The sequence below is a fragment of the Gopherus flavomarginatus genome, chromosome 16, assembly GCF_025201925.1.
Source record: "Gopherus flavomarginatus isolate rGopFla2 chromosome 16, rGopFla2.mat.asm, whole genome shotgun sequence".
Classification (NCBI taxonomy): Eukaryota; Metazoa; Chordata; order Testudines; family Testudinidae; genus Gopherus; species Gopherus flavomarginatus.
In genome coordinates this window covers 16,388,695-16,401,765 of record NC_066632.1, presented here as the reverse complement: position 1 = coordinate 16,401,765, position 13,071 = coordinate 16,388,695, and the positions used below count along the sequence as shown (strand labels likewise).

The 13,071-nt window shown below is 61.3% G+C and overlaps 1 protein-coding gene across 1 annotated transcript in view; it reads left to right on the top strand.

Moving 5' to 3' along the window:
- The window catches only part of STXBP2 (syntaxin binding protein 2), a 45,058-nt gene extending 32,329 nt beyond the window's left edge, over positions 1–12,729 (top strand). The window contains exons 9-19 of the mRNA XM_050925880.1: positions 3,575–3,705; positions 3,852–3,959; positions 4,856–4,913; positions 5,454–5,519; positions 6,247–6,327; positions 6,677–6,815; positions 8,097–8,203; positions 8,702–8,791; positions 11,126–11,211; positions 11,878–12,035; positions 12,559–12,729. Of these exons, the coding sequence (XP_050781837.1) occupies positions 3,575–3,705; positions 3,852–3,959; positions 4,856–4,913; positions 5,454–5,519; positions 6,247–6,327; positions 6,677–6,815; positions 8,097–8,203; positions 8,702–8,791; positions 11,126–11,211; positions 11,878–12,035; positions 12,559–12,638 (1,104 nt within the window). The 3' untranslated portion in view covers positions 12,639–12,729. The remainder of the gene's footprint in view (positions 1–3,574; positions 3,706–3,851; positions 3,960–4,855; positions 4,914–5,453; positions 5,520–6,246; positions 6,328–6,676; positions 6,816–8,096; positions 8,204–8,701; positions 8,792–11,125; positions 11,212–11,877; positions 12,036–12,558) is intronic.
- The last annotated feature ends 342 nt before the right edge of the window (positions 12,730–13,071 follow it).

Here is a 13,071-nt window from a genome sequence, read left to right as displayed (position 1 = left end):
CTCCCAGAGACTTCCCCAGCTAGGGGCCTGGCACCAACCCTGTGGATCGTGAACGCCTTTCCCATCCACCGAGGCAGTGTGTCCTGGTGGATAGAGCCCTGGACTGCGACGGGAGACTTGGGTTCTATTCCCAGCCAGGTGATCTTGGGCATGTCACCTCCCCTTTTGTTGTACTTAAAGTACTGTACAGGATCTTTTCAGGGGGAATAAGGTAAAACGCCACGTTTATTAGCAATACATGTATTAATTAACACTGATCATATGCATATGCTCTCTGTTTGTCTGTTACACTTACACACACATACTCTGTCTTGTTGTTACCAATTAGTTGCTCCCCCTAACTGCACTGGCCAGGTGAGTTAGATGGGGGAGGGGGTGGAACCAGGCTTCTGCCAGTCCGGATTGATGCTCCCATGTTGGCAAGAGGAGACCCAGGGTCCTCTGCAAGACACCTCACCTTTATAGCAGCTTCCCTCTTATGCAAATCTGTACGAGATTCAAAATCTGTGGCCTTGGCTACACTGGCACTTTACAGCGCTGCAACTTTTGCGCTCAGGGGTGTGAAGAAACACCCCCCTGAGCTCTACAAGGTACAGCGCTGTAAAGCCTCAGTGTAATCAGTGCCGCAGCGCTGGGAGCGCGGCTCCCAGGGCTGCATGTTACACCCGTAGAGGATGTGGTTTATGTGCAGCACTGGGAGAGCTCTCTCCCAGCGCTGGCGCTCCGACCACACTCACACTTCAAAGCGTTGCCGCGGCAGCGCTCCCACAGCAGCACTTTGAAATTTCAAGTGTAGCCATACCCTATGTCTGTGTCCCTTGGTCCTTTGTCCTGCTTTCTTCTGGGTGTTGTCTCAATGCTGCAAAGAGGGTGTTTCCAAAAGAAGGTGCTGGCTTCTAACCCCCAAGGCCATCAATATGTCTGCTCTTCTTTAAGGAGCCCACTTGACAGGTTTTATTGTCCTTGGGTCTGGCTTCCATCCCCTCTCCAAGGGTTGCAGCCCTATGGAGGTGCTGCCCTCCACACCTTGCTCATTCACCCCTCGTTCATTCAACAGAGCAATTGATTAAGGGAGTAGAAGAGAAGATCTTATTTTACTAGCAAAAAGAAATTTTTCTTCTGCTTTAACTATCCTTAGGGGCTATAACATTATACCAAGGCTTAACAAAGTTTTCTATAAGTTTTTCTACATAGGGATCTGATACAAAGTTCCTATATCAAAAGACCTGATACAAAGTTGTATGAAAATAGCTTAATACAGGGTTATACGAAGAGGCATAATACAAAATCATATGAAAGTTATGTGAAGATTTATACAGAGATTTATCTACACTTTTTGTGCCTCGGTTTCCCCATCTGTAAAATGGGGATAATGATACTGGTCTCGAGCAAGGGGGCCCCATCTGGGATAGCTGGCTGCCATGGCACAGATGCTCTGTAACTCACAGCTGGCAGCACCGACCTGCTTCCAGAGGGGAGCCTGTCACACACCTGGCTGCCCAAGCCATCTACACAGGGAAGGGAGTGACAGCATGCTTGTTAACCACCGGAGCTACTTGCTGCAGCAGAGCTGGTTCCAGCCTGCAGCCCCCGTCTGATCTGTGCTATTCTCAGGAGCTGAGAGTGGCACTGGGGAGGGCAAAGTCCTGCTCTGTGCCCACCCTGCTGCTGTTACTCCTGTGAGTCCCCCCCAGGGATATTCCTGAGGCTCTTGCCAAGCCTCCCTGTCTCAGGTTTAAGCACTATCCCCATGTTACCTGGGGGAAACTGAGGCATGGAGCAGCGTGCCAGAAGTAGGTGGCAGAGGCAGGAATAGGAGCCAGGAGTCCTGACTGCCCAGCTGCCTTCAGTAGCATCCAGACAGCACGCCCACCACAAGGCCGGGAGCACTGACTCAAGGCCCTGCTCCATGCAGCACAATCCCGGCAGGCCAGTCCAGTGTGCCCCTGCCTTGCCAGCTGGCGCAGAACCCCAGAGTCTCTTGTAGCGTGGCCTCTAGCAGTCAGGTCTCCAAAGCCACCCAGCCCCTGGTGACAGCGCCCTGGGGCCTTGTCTGCACTAGTCCCTCTTGCCTTGATGTTTCCCAGCTGCCAGACCTGAGGGGTAGCTGGACCAAGCAGTGCTGTGGCACCCACCAGTGCACTAACCACCCCTCTGCTCTGGGCAAGGTGGAGTGCCCCGGTGGTTACACCAGCCCCCGTATGCACTTGGGGATCCCTCCAGCAAAGTCCTCTGGCAAAGGTGTGAGCAGAGTCTGTGGGGGGGGAGGAGGCGGGGCTGGGCATAGCAACCCACCCAGGCTGGTAGAGCTGGAAAGGAAGGATGGCCCAAGGGGTTGGGTGCCAGCCTGGGAGTTGTGAGCCCTGGGTTCATGTCCCTGCTCTGCCACAAACTCCCTGTGTGGCCTTGGGTGTCACTCAGCCTCTCTGGGCCTCCATCCCCCTCTGCAATGGGGTGACAGCGCTGCCCAGCCCTACATGCGTGGGGGGGCGGGGGCAGGATGCAGCAGTGATAGTGAGGTGCCCTGATGCTACAGTTATGGGGGCCAAATACTCCCCCAGGAGAGGTGCTCCCTTGTCAGCCTCAGCCCATTTACCCAGAGGCTGTGGAGACCTGCCAGGCGAGTGGGTGGTGGCTGGTCCAACTTTCTGCTCTGGCTGAAAATCGGGCCAGGTACTGAGGTGGGACAGTTAGGGAAGCGTCAGGGGCTGTACGTCCCCGCCCCCTCTCCCCTAACTGTCTGTGCTACCCAGTGAAGAGCAGACGCAGGCGCAGCCCCTTGCCGAGGTGCTCCTGGGTGGGCTTGGGTTCCACTGGGGCTGCTGGAGCTGGTTTCAGAGCCGTCTGCCATGGGAGTGCAGGGCTGGTCTCATAGCGCCACCTGCTGCCCAAAGAGGGCAGGGAGTGGGCGCTGGGCCAGGGTTGTCCCCCCACCCCCCAATGGTGTGGGTCTGAGATGCTGACCGTTTGAGTGGTCTCTGTCCAACTGGATGCTGGAAGGCCACCCAGGCTGGGAGTGGGGAGCTAGAGCCTCACATGGGGTCGCAGCTCAGATGCAAGGTAGGGCATCGGGATAACGTCCCATTGTCTCGCTCTGGGACTTTGTATCAAAGAGTCTTTGGTGTTAGTTAACGATAGACTAGCCAGGGTCTTCTGGTGTAGTGTGTATCACACCCTTCTCCCTCCACCTCCGCAGCATATGGGGCAGGGGGCAGTTGGGGGGCTGCCTTGCAAGGGGCATGCTCCAGTTGGTGAAGAGGCATGAGCAGAGAGCATGCTTGGGGGAGAAGCGCATTGCTGTTTGCACGAGGGGTATGTGGCCCGTCCCTGAAGGGGGCGTTGCAGCGCAGCTGGGTGGGGAGCTCTCCCTGCCGGTTAGGGCGAGACCCCAGGGCACAACCCAGCGAGCTTGAGGAGTGTCTCTTGGCTTCCCCCTGGGGTTGGAGGCTGGGCTCAGAGAGGCCAGGTGGTGAAGTTTCAGGCCACCAAGGCCCATTGGATTGTGCCGTGTGAGCCAGGCCAGGACCCCTCCGCCGGAGCAGGGGGTGACGGGTCTCTCTCTCCTTTGCCACAGGGCCCCGACAAAGCCCGGTCTCAGCTGCTGATTGTGGACCGGAGCTTCGACCTGGTGTCCCCACTGCTGCACGAGCTCACCTTCCAGGCCATGGCCTACGACCTGCTCAGCATCGAGAACGACACCTACAAGTAGGGCCTGGCTGCCAGCAGGGGGCGCCCCGCACTCCTCCTCAGGCGGGCTAGGGGAGGTGGGACCGAGGCACCTGCACTGCTCTGCAGCCCCCACGCTCGGGGGAGGGGTGCCGCAGACTGACCCCATCTCCCCACCCTCGCAGGTACGAGACGACGGGCATCAGCGACTCGCGGGAGAAAGTGGCACTGCTGGATGAAGATGACGAACTCTGGGTGCAGCTGCGCCACATGCACATTGCTGATGTCTCCAAGTGAGCGCTCTCAGCTCCGCCCCCTAATGTGCCCCTCTGTGCCCTGCCCACTCCCCTGTACACACCCCTCCATTCCCCACCCAGGGCTAGAACCCACCTCCTTCCCCCCGCCAACACACCACTCTGTGCCCTGTCTAGTGCCGGGACCCGCTACCCCCCTTCCCCCTTGGACGCACCTCTCCCACCCAGTGCCAGGACCCTCCACTCCGTTGACACACCCATCCCCCTCTTTTCCAGTGCCAGGACTTCCCCCGTCCTCCCCTTCACACACACCCCTCCCCACCCTGGGGCCCCCTCAGACACACCCCTTCCCTTCCCTTCCCTTCCCACCCAGTGCTGGAACCCCACGCCCCCTTAGATGGACTCCTCTCCCACCCAGTGCAGGGACACCCCCCCGCAACACACCCCTCTCCTGCTCACTGCCAGGAATCCCCCTCCCACCCAGTGCTGGGGCCGGTCCCTCAGACATGCTCCTCTGTCAGTGCTAAGACCCCCTGAACCCAGCCCCTCTCCATAAAGGACCCCTGAGAGCTCCCTTCCAGAACCACTGTCTGCATCTCCTCTCAGGGATCCCCCTGGACACTGGCTTCCCCTGATCCCAGGATCTCCCCATGCACCTCACAGCCCCCTTGAGTGAGTCCCTCATTGACCTCCTGCTGGGCATGCTGCTGCCCCTGACCCCCCCCCCCAGCAGGACGCCAGGAGCCCTCAGGGGTGCACTGAACTCTCTGCCTTGGGGTAACTTGGGAAGAAACCCCCACCCTCCCTGTCTGAGGCTCTCAAGGCAGAGAACCCTGGTGCCTGTGGGGCAGGGGCTCTGTCCCGTCACATAGGACAGGGCACCCCCTACCTCCAAGGCAGTGCCTGGCTCCAGCCTGACCCCTCTCCCCGTGCAGGAAGGTGACGGAGCTGCTGCGTACTTTCTGTGAGAGCAAGAGGCTGACCACGGACAAGGTGCGGCGGGGGCTGTGGGGGAGCGATTGGGGAATCCAGCCCAGAGGGGTGGGGGGGCCCATCCCACAGCCACTGATGGGGAGAGGAGGCTGCCCTGCTACTCTGGGAGGGGTTGGCGGGGGGTTGGGGCTGTCCCATTGCTCCCAGGATTTGCCTGTGAAGGGCTAGGAGGTGTATGTGGAGCCCTCTGCCCCCCAGCCAGAGCTCTGGAGCTCCCATTGGTGGGGGAGGGCAGAGGCCCATGGGGTGGGATCAGACAGCAGGATCGGGGCTGCGCAGGGAGCCAACGCTGGCATCTCCCTGGCCTGCAGCTGCTTTATACCCTGGGGGGCACTCGGGTTGGGGGGCTGCCAGCTAGTTCCAGCTGGCCTGGGAAGAGCAGGTCAAATGCAAGCTGCAGCCACACATGGCCTGAGTGACCCACCCTGGCTCTGGCACACGTGGCTGGGCTGCTGCTCCTGTCCCTGGGTGAGGCTTCTGCCCTGCAGGGGGCTCCATGCACTCGCGGGGGGCCAGGATCTCACCACTGCCTCCCTTCAGGCCAACATCAAGGACCTCTCCCAGATCCTGAAGAAGATGCCCCAGTACCAGAAAGAGCTGAACAAGGTAACGGGGCTGGGGCTATTAGTGGGTGGGAGGCAGGGCATTCAGTGGGGCTGATGGGGCAGGGTGCTCTTTGGGGCTGGTGAGGGACAGTAGGGACTCTCTGTGGGGCAGGGCACACTGGGGAGCTTTGTCCAGGGCTAGGCAGGAGCCCTGCCCCAGTGATGGGACTGCCTTACTGCCTGATGAGAGCTGCTGACCTGTCCCGTCAGGCAGAGCCATTTCCCCCCAGGTGCTGTGTGGCACCATGGGCAGCAGCCTGCCCATCAGTGCCCAGAGCTGCCCCGTTAGCCCCAGCAATGGCAGCACTTGGGTAACGCCCGCACCTTGCTGCTGCAGCTCTCGGGAGAGGGCCTTGGTAGGCTTCCAAACCAGCCCGTTGGAGCCACTCCTGATGCCACTGGGCCATGTGCCAACGGAAAGCTCCTGGCCACTGGCACAGGTATCCCGACACTGGCTGATCTCCAAGCCCCCAACCTCATGGTGACTAACAGAGAAACTGTGGGCTGGTTTGGAAGCTGCTCCCTCCTCTTGATCCTCCCCTCCAGCTGCCCTGCTCCACCCCAGAGGTGGCTGCACATCAGTGCTGGGCAAAGCAATCCCTATATACTCTCCTTATATAGCCGGTTGGGGCTGCCTCTGTGGCCGAGGTGCCCTCCTTGGGGGTGCAGGTGCTCTGGACCAGCTGGTGATGCAGTAAACTCCCCCATGCCCTGGTCTCTCCCCGCAGTACTCCACACACCTGAACCTGGCTGAGCACTGCATGCGGCACTTCAAAGGGACGGTGGAGAAGCTGTGCAGCGTGGAGCAGGTGGGTCTGTGGGCAGAGCCTGGCTAGGGGGCAGAGTCTGGCTCATGGACTCAGCCCAGAGAGAGTGGTCTCAGGCTCAGAGCCTGGCTCCTGCAGGCTCGCTGGAGCCAGGGTCCGCCCCCACATGCAGCACAGGGGGTGCAGAAAGGAGACATGGGGCTTGTGTTACTCCCTGGGGGCCCATTGCTTACCCTAGGGGGAGCCGACTCCAGGGAGGAGGGGGCCCTGGCACAGAGGGTAGGCGAGCTGTGGGTTGTGGAGCCATCGCGTCTCCCATCCTGCTGCGAGAGCGGGAGGAAGCGGAGTGGCCTGACCTGGGCCTTGTGTGTGTGCCCCCCTTACCCCCCAGGACCTGGCCATGGGGACGGACGTGGACGGGGAGAAGATCAAGGACCCCATGAAGATCATCGTGCCCGTCCTGCTGGACCCCAGCGTGCAGGCCTACGACAAGATCCGCATCATCCTGCTCTACATCTTCCTGAAGAACGGTAATGCCACAGGCCTGCAGGGGGCAGCACTGAGAGGCCTGCTCCTGCAGGAGGCGCCCCTGGAGGCAGGTCCCAGGCCTGTGGGGCTGGGGGGGGATAGCACTGCTCAGACAAGCCCCCCAGCCATGCAGGGCGCCTCCCAGCCAACCGCTTCCTGGGGCCTGTGTCCAGCCAGGCTCTACAGCCCTGTCTCTCCTCTGCCCACCTCTCGGTGCCTGTGAGCCAGCCAGTGTGCCGCGCCCACACTCTGCACTGCCCCCTGGGGTCGGACCTGGCAGCCTTTGCTCCCCGCTGTTGCCTTTCCAGCAGTGTCCGCCCTCCATGCTCCCCGCAGCCCATTCTCTGCAGGGAAGGGGGAAGAAGACACAAGCCCCGAGCAGTGCCCCGGCCTGTTCTCTGCAGGGAGGGGGGGGTGGAAACACACACCCGGAGCAGCCCCCCAGCCCGTTCTCTGCAGGGAGAGGGAACATCCTTCCCTTCCTGCAGGCTGTTCAGATACCGTGTTCTGCCTCTGAGCCCCCTGTGACCAGTTCCCTGCCCACCCCTTGTGCCATCCCTGGACCAGCTCCCTGCTTCTTGCTGCATCCAGCCCCTTCCCCCAGCTCACCAGGGCCTGGGGAACCTCCCTGACCCTGACACTTGGCACAGTCCCTCTTCCCCCATCAGTTCCTGCCCCATGCTGGCTTGGTGGGGTGGGGCCCTACTCCGGGGCCCTTCCTGTAACCCTGCTCAGGTACTGCCCCTGTGCCCATTGTCCAGGCCAGGTGCCCTCATGTGGCTCCTCTGGCTGCCCAGTTTCCTGGCCAGGGAGCGTGTGGAGTTGCCAGGCCTCCCCCTCTGCACTGAGCAGCAGTAAATGGTTTCCAGGTTTGCCCTCCCTCCAGCTCAAGTCCTCGCAGCCTTAAAGAGTCAGGCCTCGGCTCTGACACTGCACCGGACTGGCCGCAGGAGGGGGAGCCCAGACCAGGGGGAGGAGGGCTGCCACTGCACTGCCGGGGGGAGCTAGAGAGACCCCTGCTCCCAGCGCCCGAGAGAACCTGTGGAGGGAGGAGCCGCAAGGACCTAAATTTGATCATTAACTACGTGGGATCCAGTGGGCTAGAGCGGATGGTTCTGGGAGCCAGGACTCCTGGGTTCTACCCCCAGCTCTGAGAGGGGTGGGAAGAGCAGGATCTCAGGATTTGATTGAGGAACTAGGACTCCTGGGGCCACACACTGAATGTGCCTGGGCTGTGGGTGCATCCCAGAGGTGCTAGCACTGACCTGTCTCTCCCCATGCAGGTGTGGGCGAGGAGAACCTCACCAAGCTGATCCAACACGCCAACATCCAGCAGCAGAGCAACATCATCCACAACATGCAGCTCCTGGGCACCTCCCTCACGCCTGGTGTAAGGGACTGGGGCCAGAGGCCAGCAGCTGTACCCATGCCAGGGGGCAGATCTGTGCTGCACAGGGGAGCCCAGGCCATCCTGGGGGTGCCCCCTATGGCAGTGACCTACTCCCAGCACAGAGGTGGCCTCTGCCCCTGTACAGTGGTGACACCCTCCTCATATGGGGGTGACCCCCCAGATACTCCTCATCTGGGGTGACCTCTTCTGCTCCTCAGATCACCAGGGGGCTGGAGCTGGTGACCACTGCACGGGGTGGCCCAGGCCAGCCTGAGTGTCTGTGATGAAGGGAGGGAGGTGGCTCTGTTCTCCTGTCAGTCTCTCTCCCTTCTCCTCTCTCTCTTTCTTGCTCAGTGATCCATTCTGTTCTTTTCTCTGCCTCTCCCCTGCCAGCCCGGCTGGAGCGACTCAGGTAGGCCGCGCTCTCCCTGTCTGCCCTCGATTCCACCCCGCACTCCCTGCCTGCTGCTTCTCACCCCCTCTCCCTTCCTCCTCCAGAGCGGGCAGCTGCGACCCGAGAGGAAGGTGCGGCTGGAGTCCACCTACCAGCTTTCCCGCTGGACTCCCAGGCTCAAGGACGTCATGGAGGTACCTGGCCGTCTGCTTCCTGACCTTGGGGGTGGGGGTCACACCTGGCAGGCCGGGCCCATGGGGTAGGGGTTGGTTTGGGGTCAGCCATGTGTAGATCCCCGCAAATCTGTTTCTGCAGATAGTGGATTGGCTGTGGATACAACCGTGCAGGGCTCTAGTCCCCAGCAGCGCCTGGCCTGTGGCATCCAGCTGAGGCAGCCCGGGGGACACAGCACGCTCAGGGCCAGTGGCTGGGCAACAGGTCGGAGTCGGGGCTGTCCGGCACCCACTCGCCTCACCACGCTGCTTCCTGTCCAGCAGCTTGAGCAGCACTAGCGTCCCCACCAGCTCCTGGGCAGCAGGATTTGGGATTGGGGTGGGCGGGGCCCCAGCGCCCCACCCTCCACCCCACTGTGATGCAACACGCTCAGCTGCTGCCGTGTGTCGTTGCTGCTCATGACCCCCAGGAGCAGCACGTGATCAGACACCCCTTCCCCCAACCCCCACCATGCTGCCCCTTCCCCTCGAGACCCTGCTCTCATGCTGCCCCTTACCCACAGTCCCCATCGTCGCACTGCCTCTTCCCTGCAAGTCCCCTTCCCCCCCACCCTTGCTAGCCCTTGTGAAGGCTTGCTGCTGAGGGTAGGGTGACCAGACAGCAAATGTGAAAAATTGAGATGGGGATGGGGGGTGATAGGAGCCTATATAAGAGAGAGACCCAAAAATTGGGACTGTCCTTATACAATCAGGGCATCTGGTCACCCTACCTGAGGGTGAGGATGTGGATACAGGTAAAAGACGGCTAGCGAATCACACATCCTCGTATCCTTAGAGGGCTCTAGCCGTGAGAGGGACTTATCAGAGTTCTCTCCTGCTGCTATCCTTTGGGGTCTTAAATCATAGGCACGAGTGCAGAGGAGTTGTCTTGCTCAATGCTGAGATGCTGCCACCTCTGGGGTGGGGCACGGACAGTTTATACAGGGGTCCCTCACCGGGGCTGAATTCTTCCTGAGAAGTGGCAGGCAGCTGTTAACAGCCACACAGCAGCACTGCCCGGGAGTCTAGGGCAGGTGGTGATCAGTGTGTGGGGCTCGAAGTGCAGGGGATCTAGGCAGCACACTGTCATCGCTGGTATCAATTTGACTGGAGCACCAGGGTCGTCACCAATGGCCAACAAGGTCCTTGGCCTAACCTCCAGTGAGGAGCAGCTGTGTGACATTCATCTGAAGGACGAACTGCTGCACCAACTCCTGCTGCACCGTACTGGTCACTGACTGACCAGGGAGACAGCTCCTTGCAGAGCCTCCCCGCTCTCTGCTGTACAGCGCCCCCTAGCGCTGCACTGGGGCCAGCACTGACTGCCAGAGGAGAGCGCCCCCTGCTGAGCACCTCTGCCCACTCCCTGCAGTATAGCGCCCCCTAGCGCCACACCGGGGTCATAGAGCACCCTCTACTGACTCACTAGCACCTCCCCGCTCAGTGGCTTTTCCTTAGAGGTCTCCCATCCAAGCACTGCATGGGCCCAAACCTGCTTAGCCTGTGAGAGGTGACATGGTCACTTCTTCCCCCCTAACCTTGCTGGGGCCTGAGCCCCTCATCGTCCTAACCTGTGGGGCGCTTCTCGAGGTGGCGGGAGGGAGGGAAGAAGAAGGAAAACTTGGTTGCCTTCAACCTACTGGCTTGGGGCTCCTCCAGGATGACACACACCCTGCCCCCACGTCCCCCTCCCGGCAGATCACAGGCAAGGGGCTCCAGCACTGTGATGGTTCCTACGGTGGGATTTTGGGGCAGGCAGTTGCGGTAGCCTCAATCCCCTGCCTAATCCAATCAGGACCCCCCTTCTACGCCAGCCACAGCTCGGCAGGCCTTAAGCTTCCCTGTACAAGTCAACGCACCGGATTAACGTAAAAGCCCCTATTATGTGGCATTCGGATGTATCATAGCCTGGGCCCCCTGCGTGGCTGGAACACACCTCATGGGGCAAGAGGCAGGGCCTGGATCTGCCCACAGCAGGGAGGGGGCACTGAGGGCAGTTCCCTGCCTCCCCTCCCCCCCCAAGTGCGGGGCCCTGGATCCAGCTGCAGGAGGTCTCTGCCCTCAAAACAGTGGATAAGTGGGGAGTTCACAGCAGGCCACTGAGCAGCTGATGGGGATGGGTGGAGATGGGGGGGTATCACGGGAGGGGTCAGCGTGCTCTTTGCTGGCTCCCCCTCTTGAAAGGGGGCCCCAGGCTGCTCCCCCCAGGGACTGTCAATCATTCAGTGAGGAGCTGTCCAGTGGGGCCCAGCCTGGCCCTCAGGTCTGAAGTGTCTGCTGCTTAGCCCCTGCTGACCTGTTCCCCACCACCTCCAGGACACCATTGAGGACAAATTGGACAAGAAGCTATGGCCCTTCGTGTCGGACCCGGTCCCTGCCACCAGCTCCCAGGCTGTTGTCAGGTAAGGCTGAGCCTGGCTGGGCTGTGGGGGGCAGAGCCCTGACACCCCCCCCCCCCACCTAGGGTGTAGGAGCATCTATGCCTGGGAATGCATGACCAGGGCCCTGTCCTCTACAGGGGAGGGGGTGCCTAAGACCCTGGAGCCCTGGACCCCTCTCACCATGTCTCCCGCCCCCCAGCAGTCCCTCAACACACCAGGGCCCAGGATGGAGGGAAGGGACTGGCCGGGCTGTAGACAGCACCCCCAGCCCAAGGCAGGTGCCACCCTCCCCTACTCCCTCTTGCCTGCTTTGGGGCTCCTGTCCCACTGCCTTGGGCAGGGCCTGCCCCCCAGCCTCCTCCAGGCCCTGCTTTTCCATCTGGCATTCCCTCAACAAGCCCTTGGGATCCACACTGCCCCTCTCTCCCCTAGTGCCTGCTTCAGGCAGTGCCCACCCTTCCGCCTGGCATTCCCTCAGCGAGCCCCTGGTATCCACACTACCCCTCTCTCCCCCCAGCACCCACTTTGGGCAGTGCCCACCCCTCCGCTTGGCATTCCCTCAGTGAGCCCCTGGTATTAACAGTGCCTGTATCTCCCCCCAGCCCCCACTCTGGGCAGTGCCCACCCCTCTGCCTGGCAGTCCCTTAGCGAGCCCCTGGTATCCACATAGCCCTTCTCTCCCCACAGCGCCCGCTTCGGGCATTGGCACAAGAACAAGCCAGCAGCTGAGTACCGGACAGGCCCGCGCCTCATCATCTACGTGCTGGGTGGGGTGTCCATGTCTGAGATGCGCTGCGCCTACGAAGTGACCCAGGCCACCGAGGGCAAGTGGGAGGTGGTGATCGGTGAGTGGGGCGAGTCCTGGGGAGAGAGGCAGCTGGAATGCCCAGGTCAGGGACAATCAGGACCCCCTGGGAGGGCGCAGCACCCACAGGGCACCCATGCCACCCTGTCCTCCCGCACCCGGGGGCCTGGGAACAGATGTGCTTGCCCCATATGGCCTGTATCTAGCCACCTGATCTCCTGGCCCCTGGCTCCCGAGGCCCCTCCTTGCCCAGGGACCATGTGTGGGGGGCTTCCAGTCAGAAACCCCCAATAACACCCATAGGGATATGGCTCACCCCCTGCACACACCTCTCTGAGATCCAAGGGTGAGGAACGCTGTCAGTGCATGGATTCTTGCCTGGATGTGCAGAGTACAGCAGCACAAGGGATGCGGTGCCAGGACATGGGGGTTGGGTGGCAGGAGACAGCCCCTCTCCCCGCACACTAGAGCAGGGTCCAGCTGCAAGGATGGGGGTCATAGTGATGCCAGCCTCATGCCCACCCAACTGTGCCCACCGCTGCCAACAGGTCTCTCCTCCACAGGTTCCGGTCACATCCTGACCCCCAAGGGCTTCCTGGATGACGTCCAAGCCCTCGACCAGGCAGCCCCTGTGGAGGCCTAGAAGCAGCCCCCTCCCGCCAGAGACTCTGCCCCCCACAGCTCGCTGCCTCCAGCTCCACCTGCTCTTCTCAACAAGGCACCTTCCTTCCGTACTCCTGGCAGTAGTGTTGGTTCTTGAGGGGGTGGAGGGAAAGGGACCCCTAGGCTGCTTGGCTGTTAGACCAAGGGGCAGGCCAGGCTCCCTCCCTGTGGCACAGGGTCCTAGGGCTGCCACCCTCTGTGCCCTGTGGCCACCCTGCCCTCGGGGCAGGGGAGGGGGAGAGAGTCAGGCTCTGTTATCTACCAGCCTCAGCCATTCCTACCTACCCTGCCTGGGACTCCTGCTGTGAGCAGTGGGGGGGCGCACAGAGGCTGCTACCAGCATCTGGCTTTGGGGGGAATGTAATCCAGCTGCTGAGCCCCAGGCTATGTCTGTCCAGTCTGCAAAGGGTTAA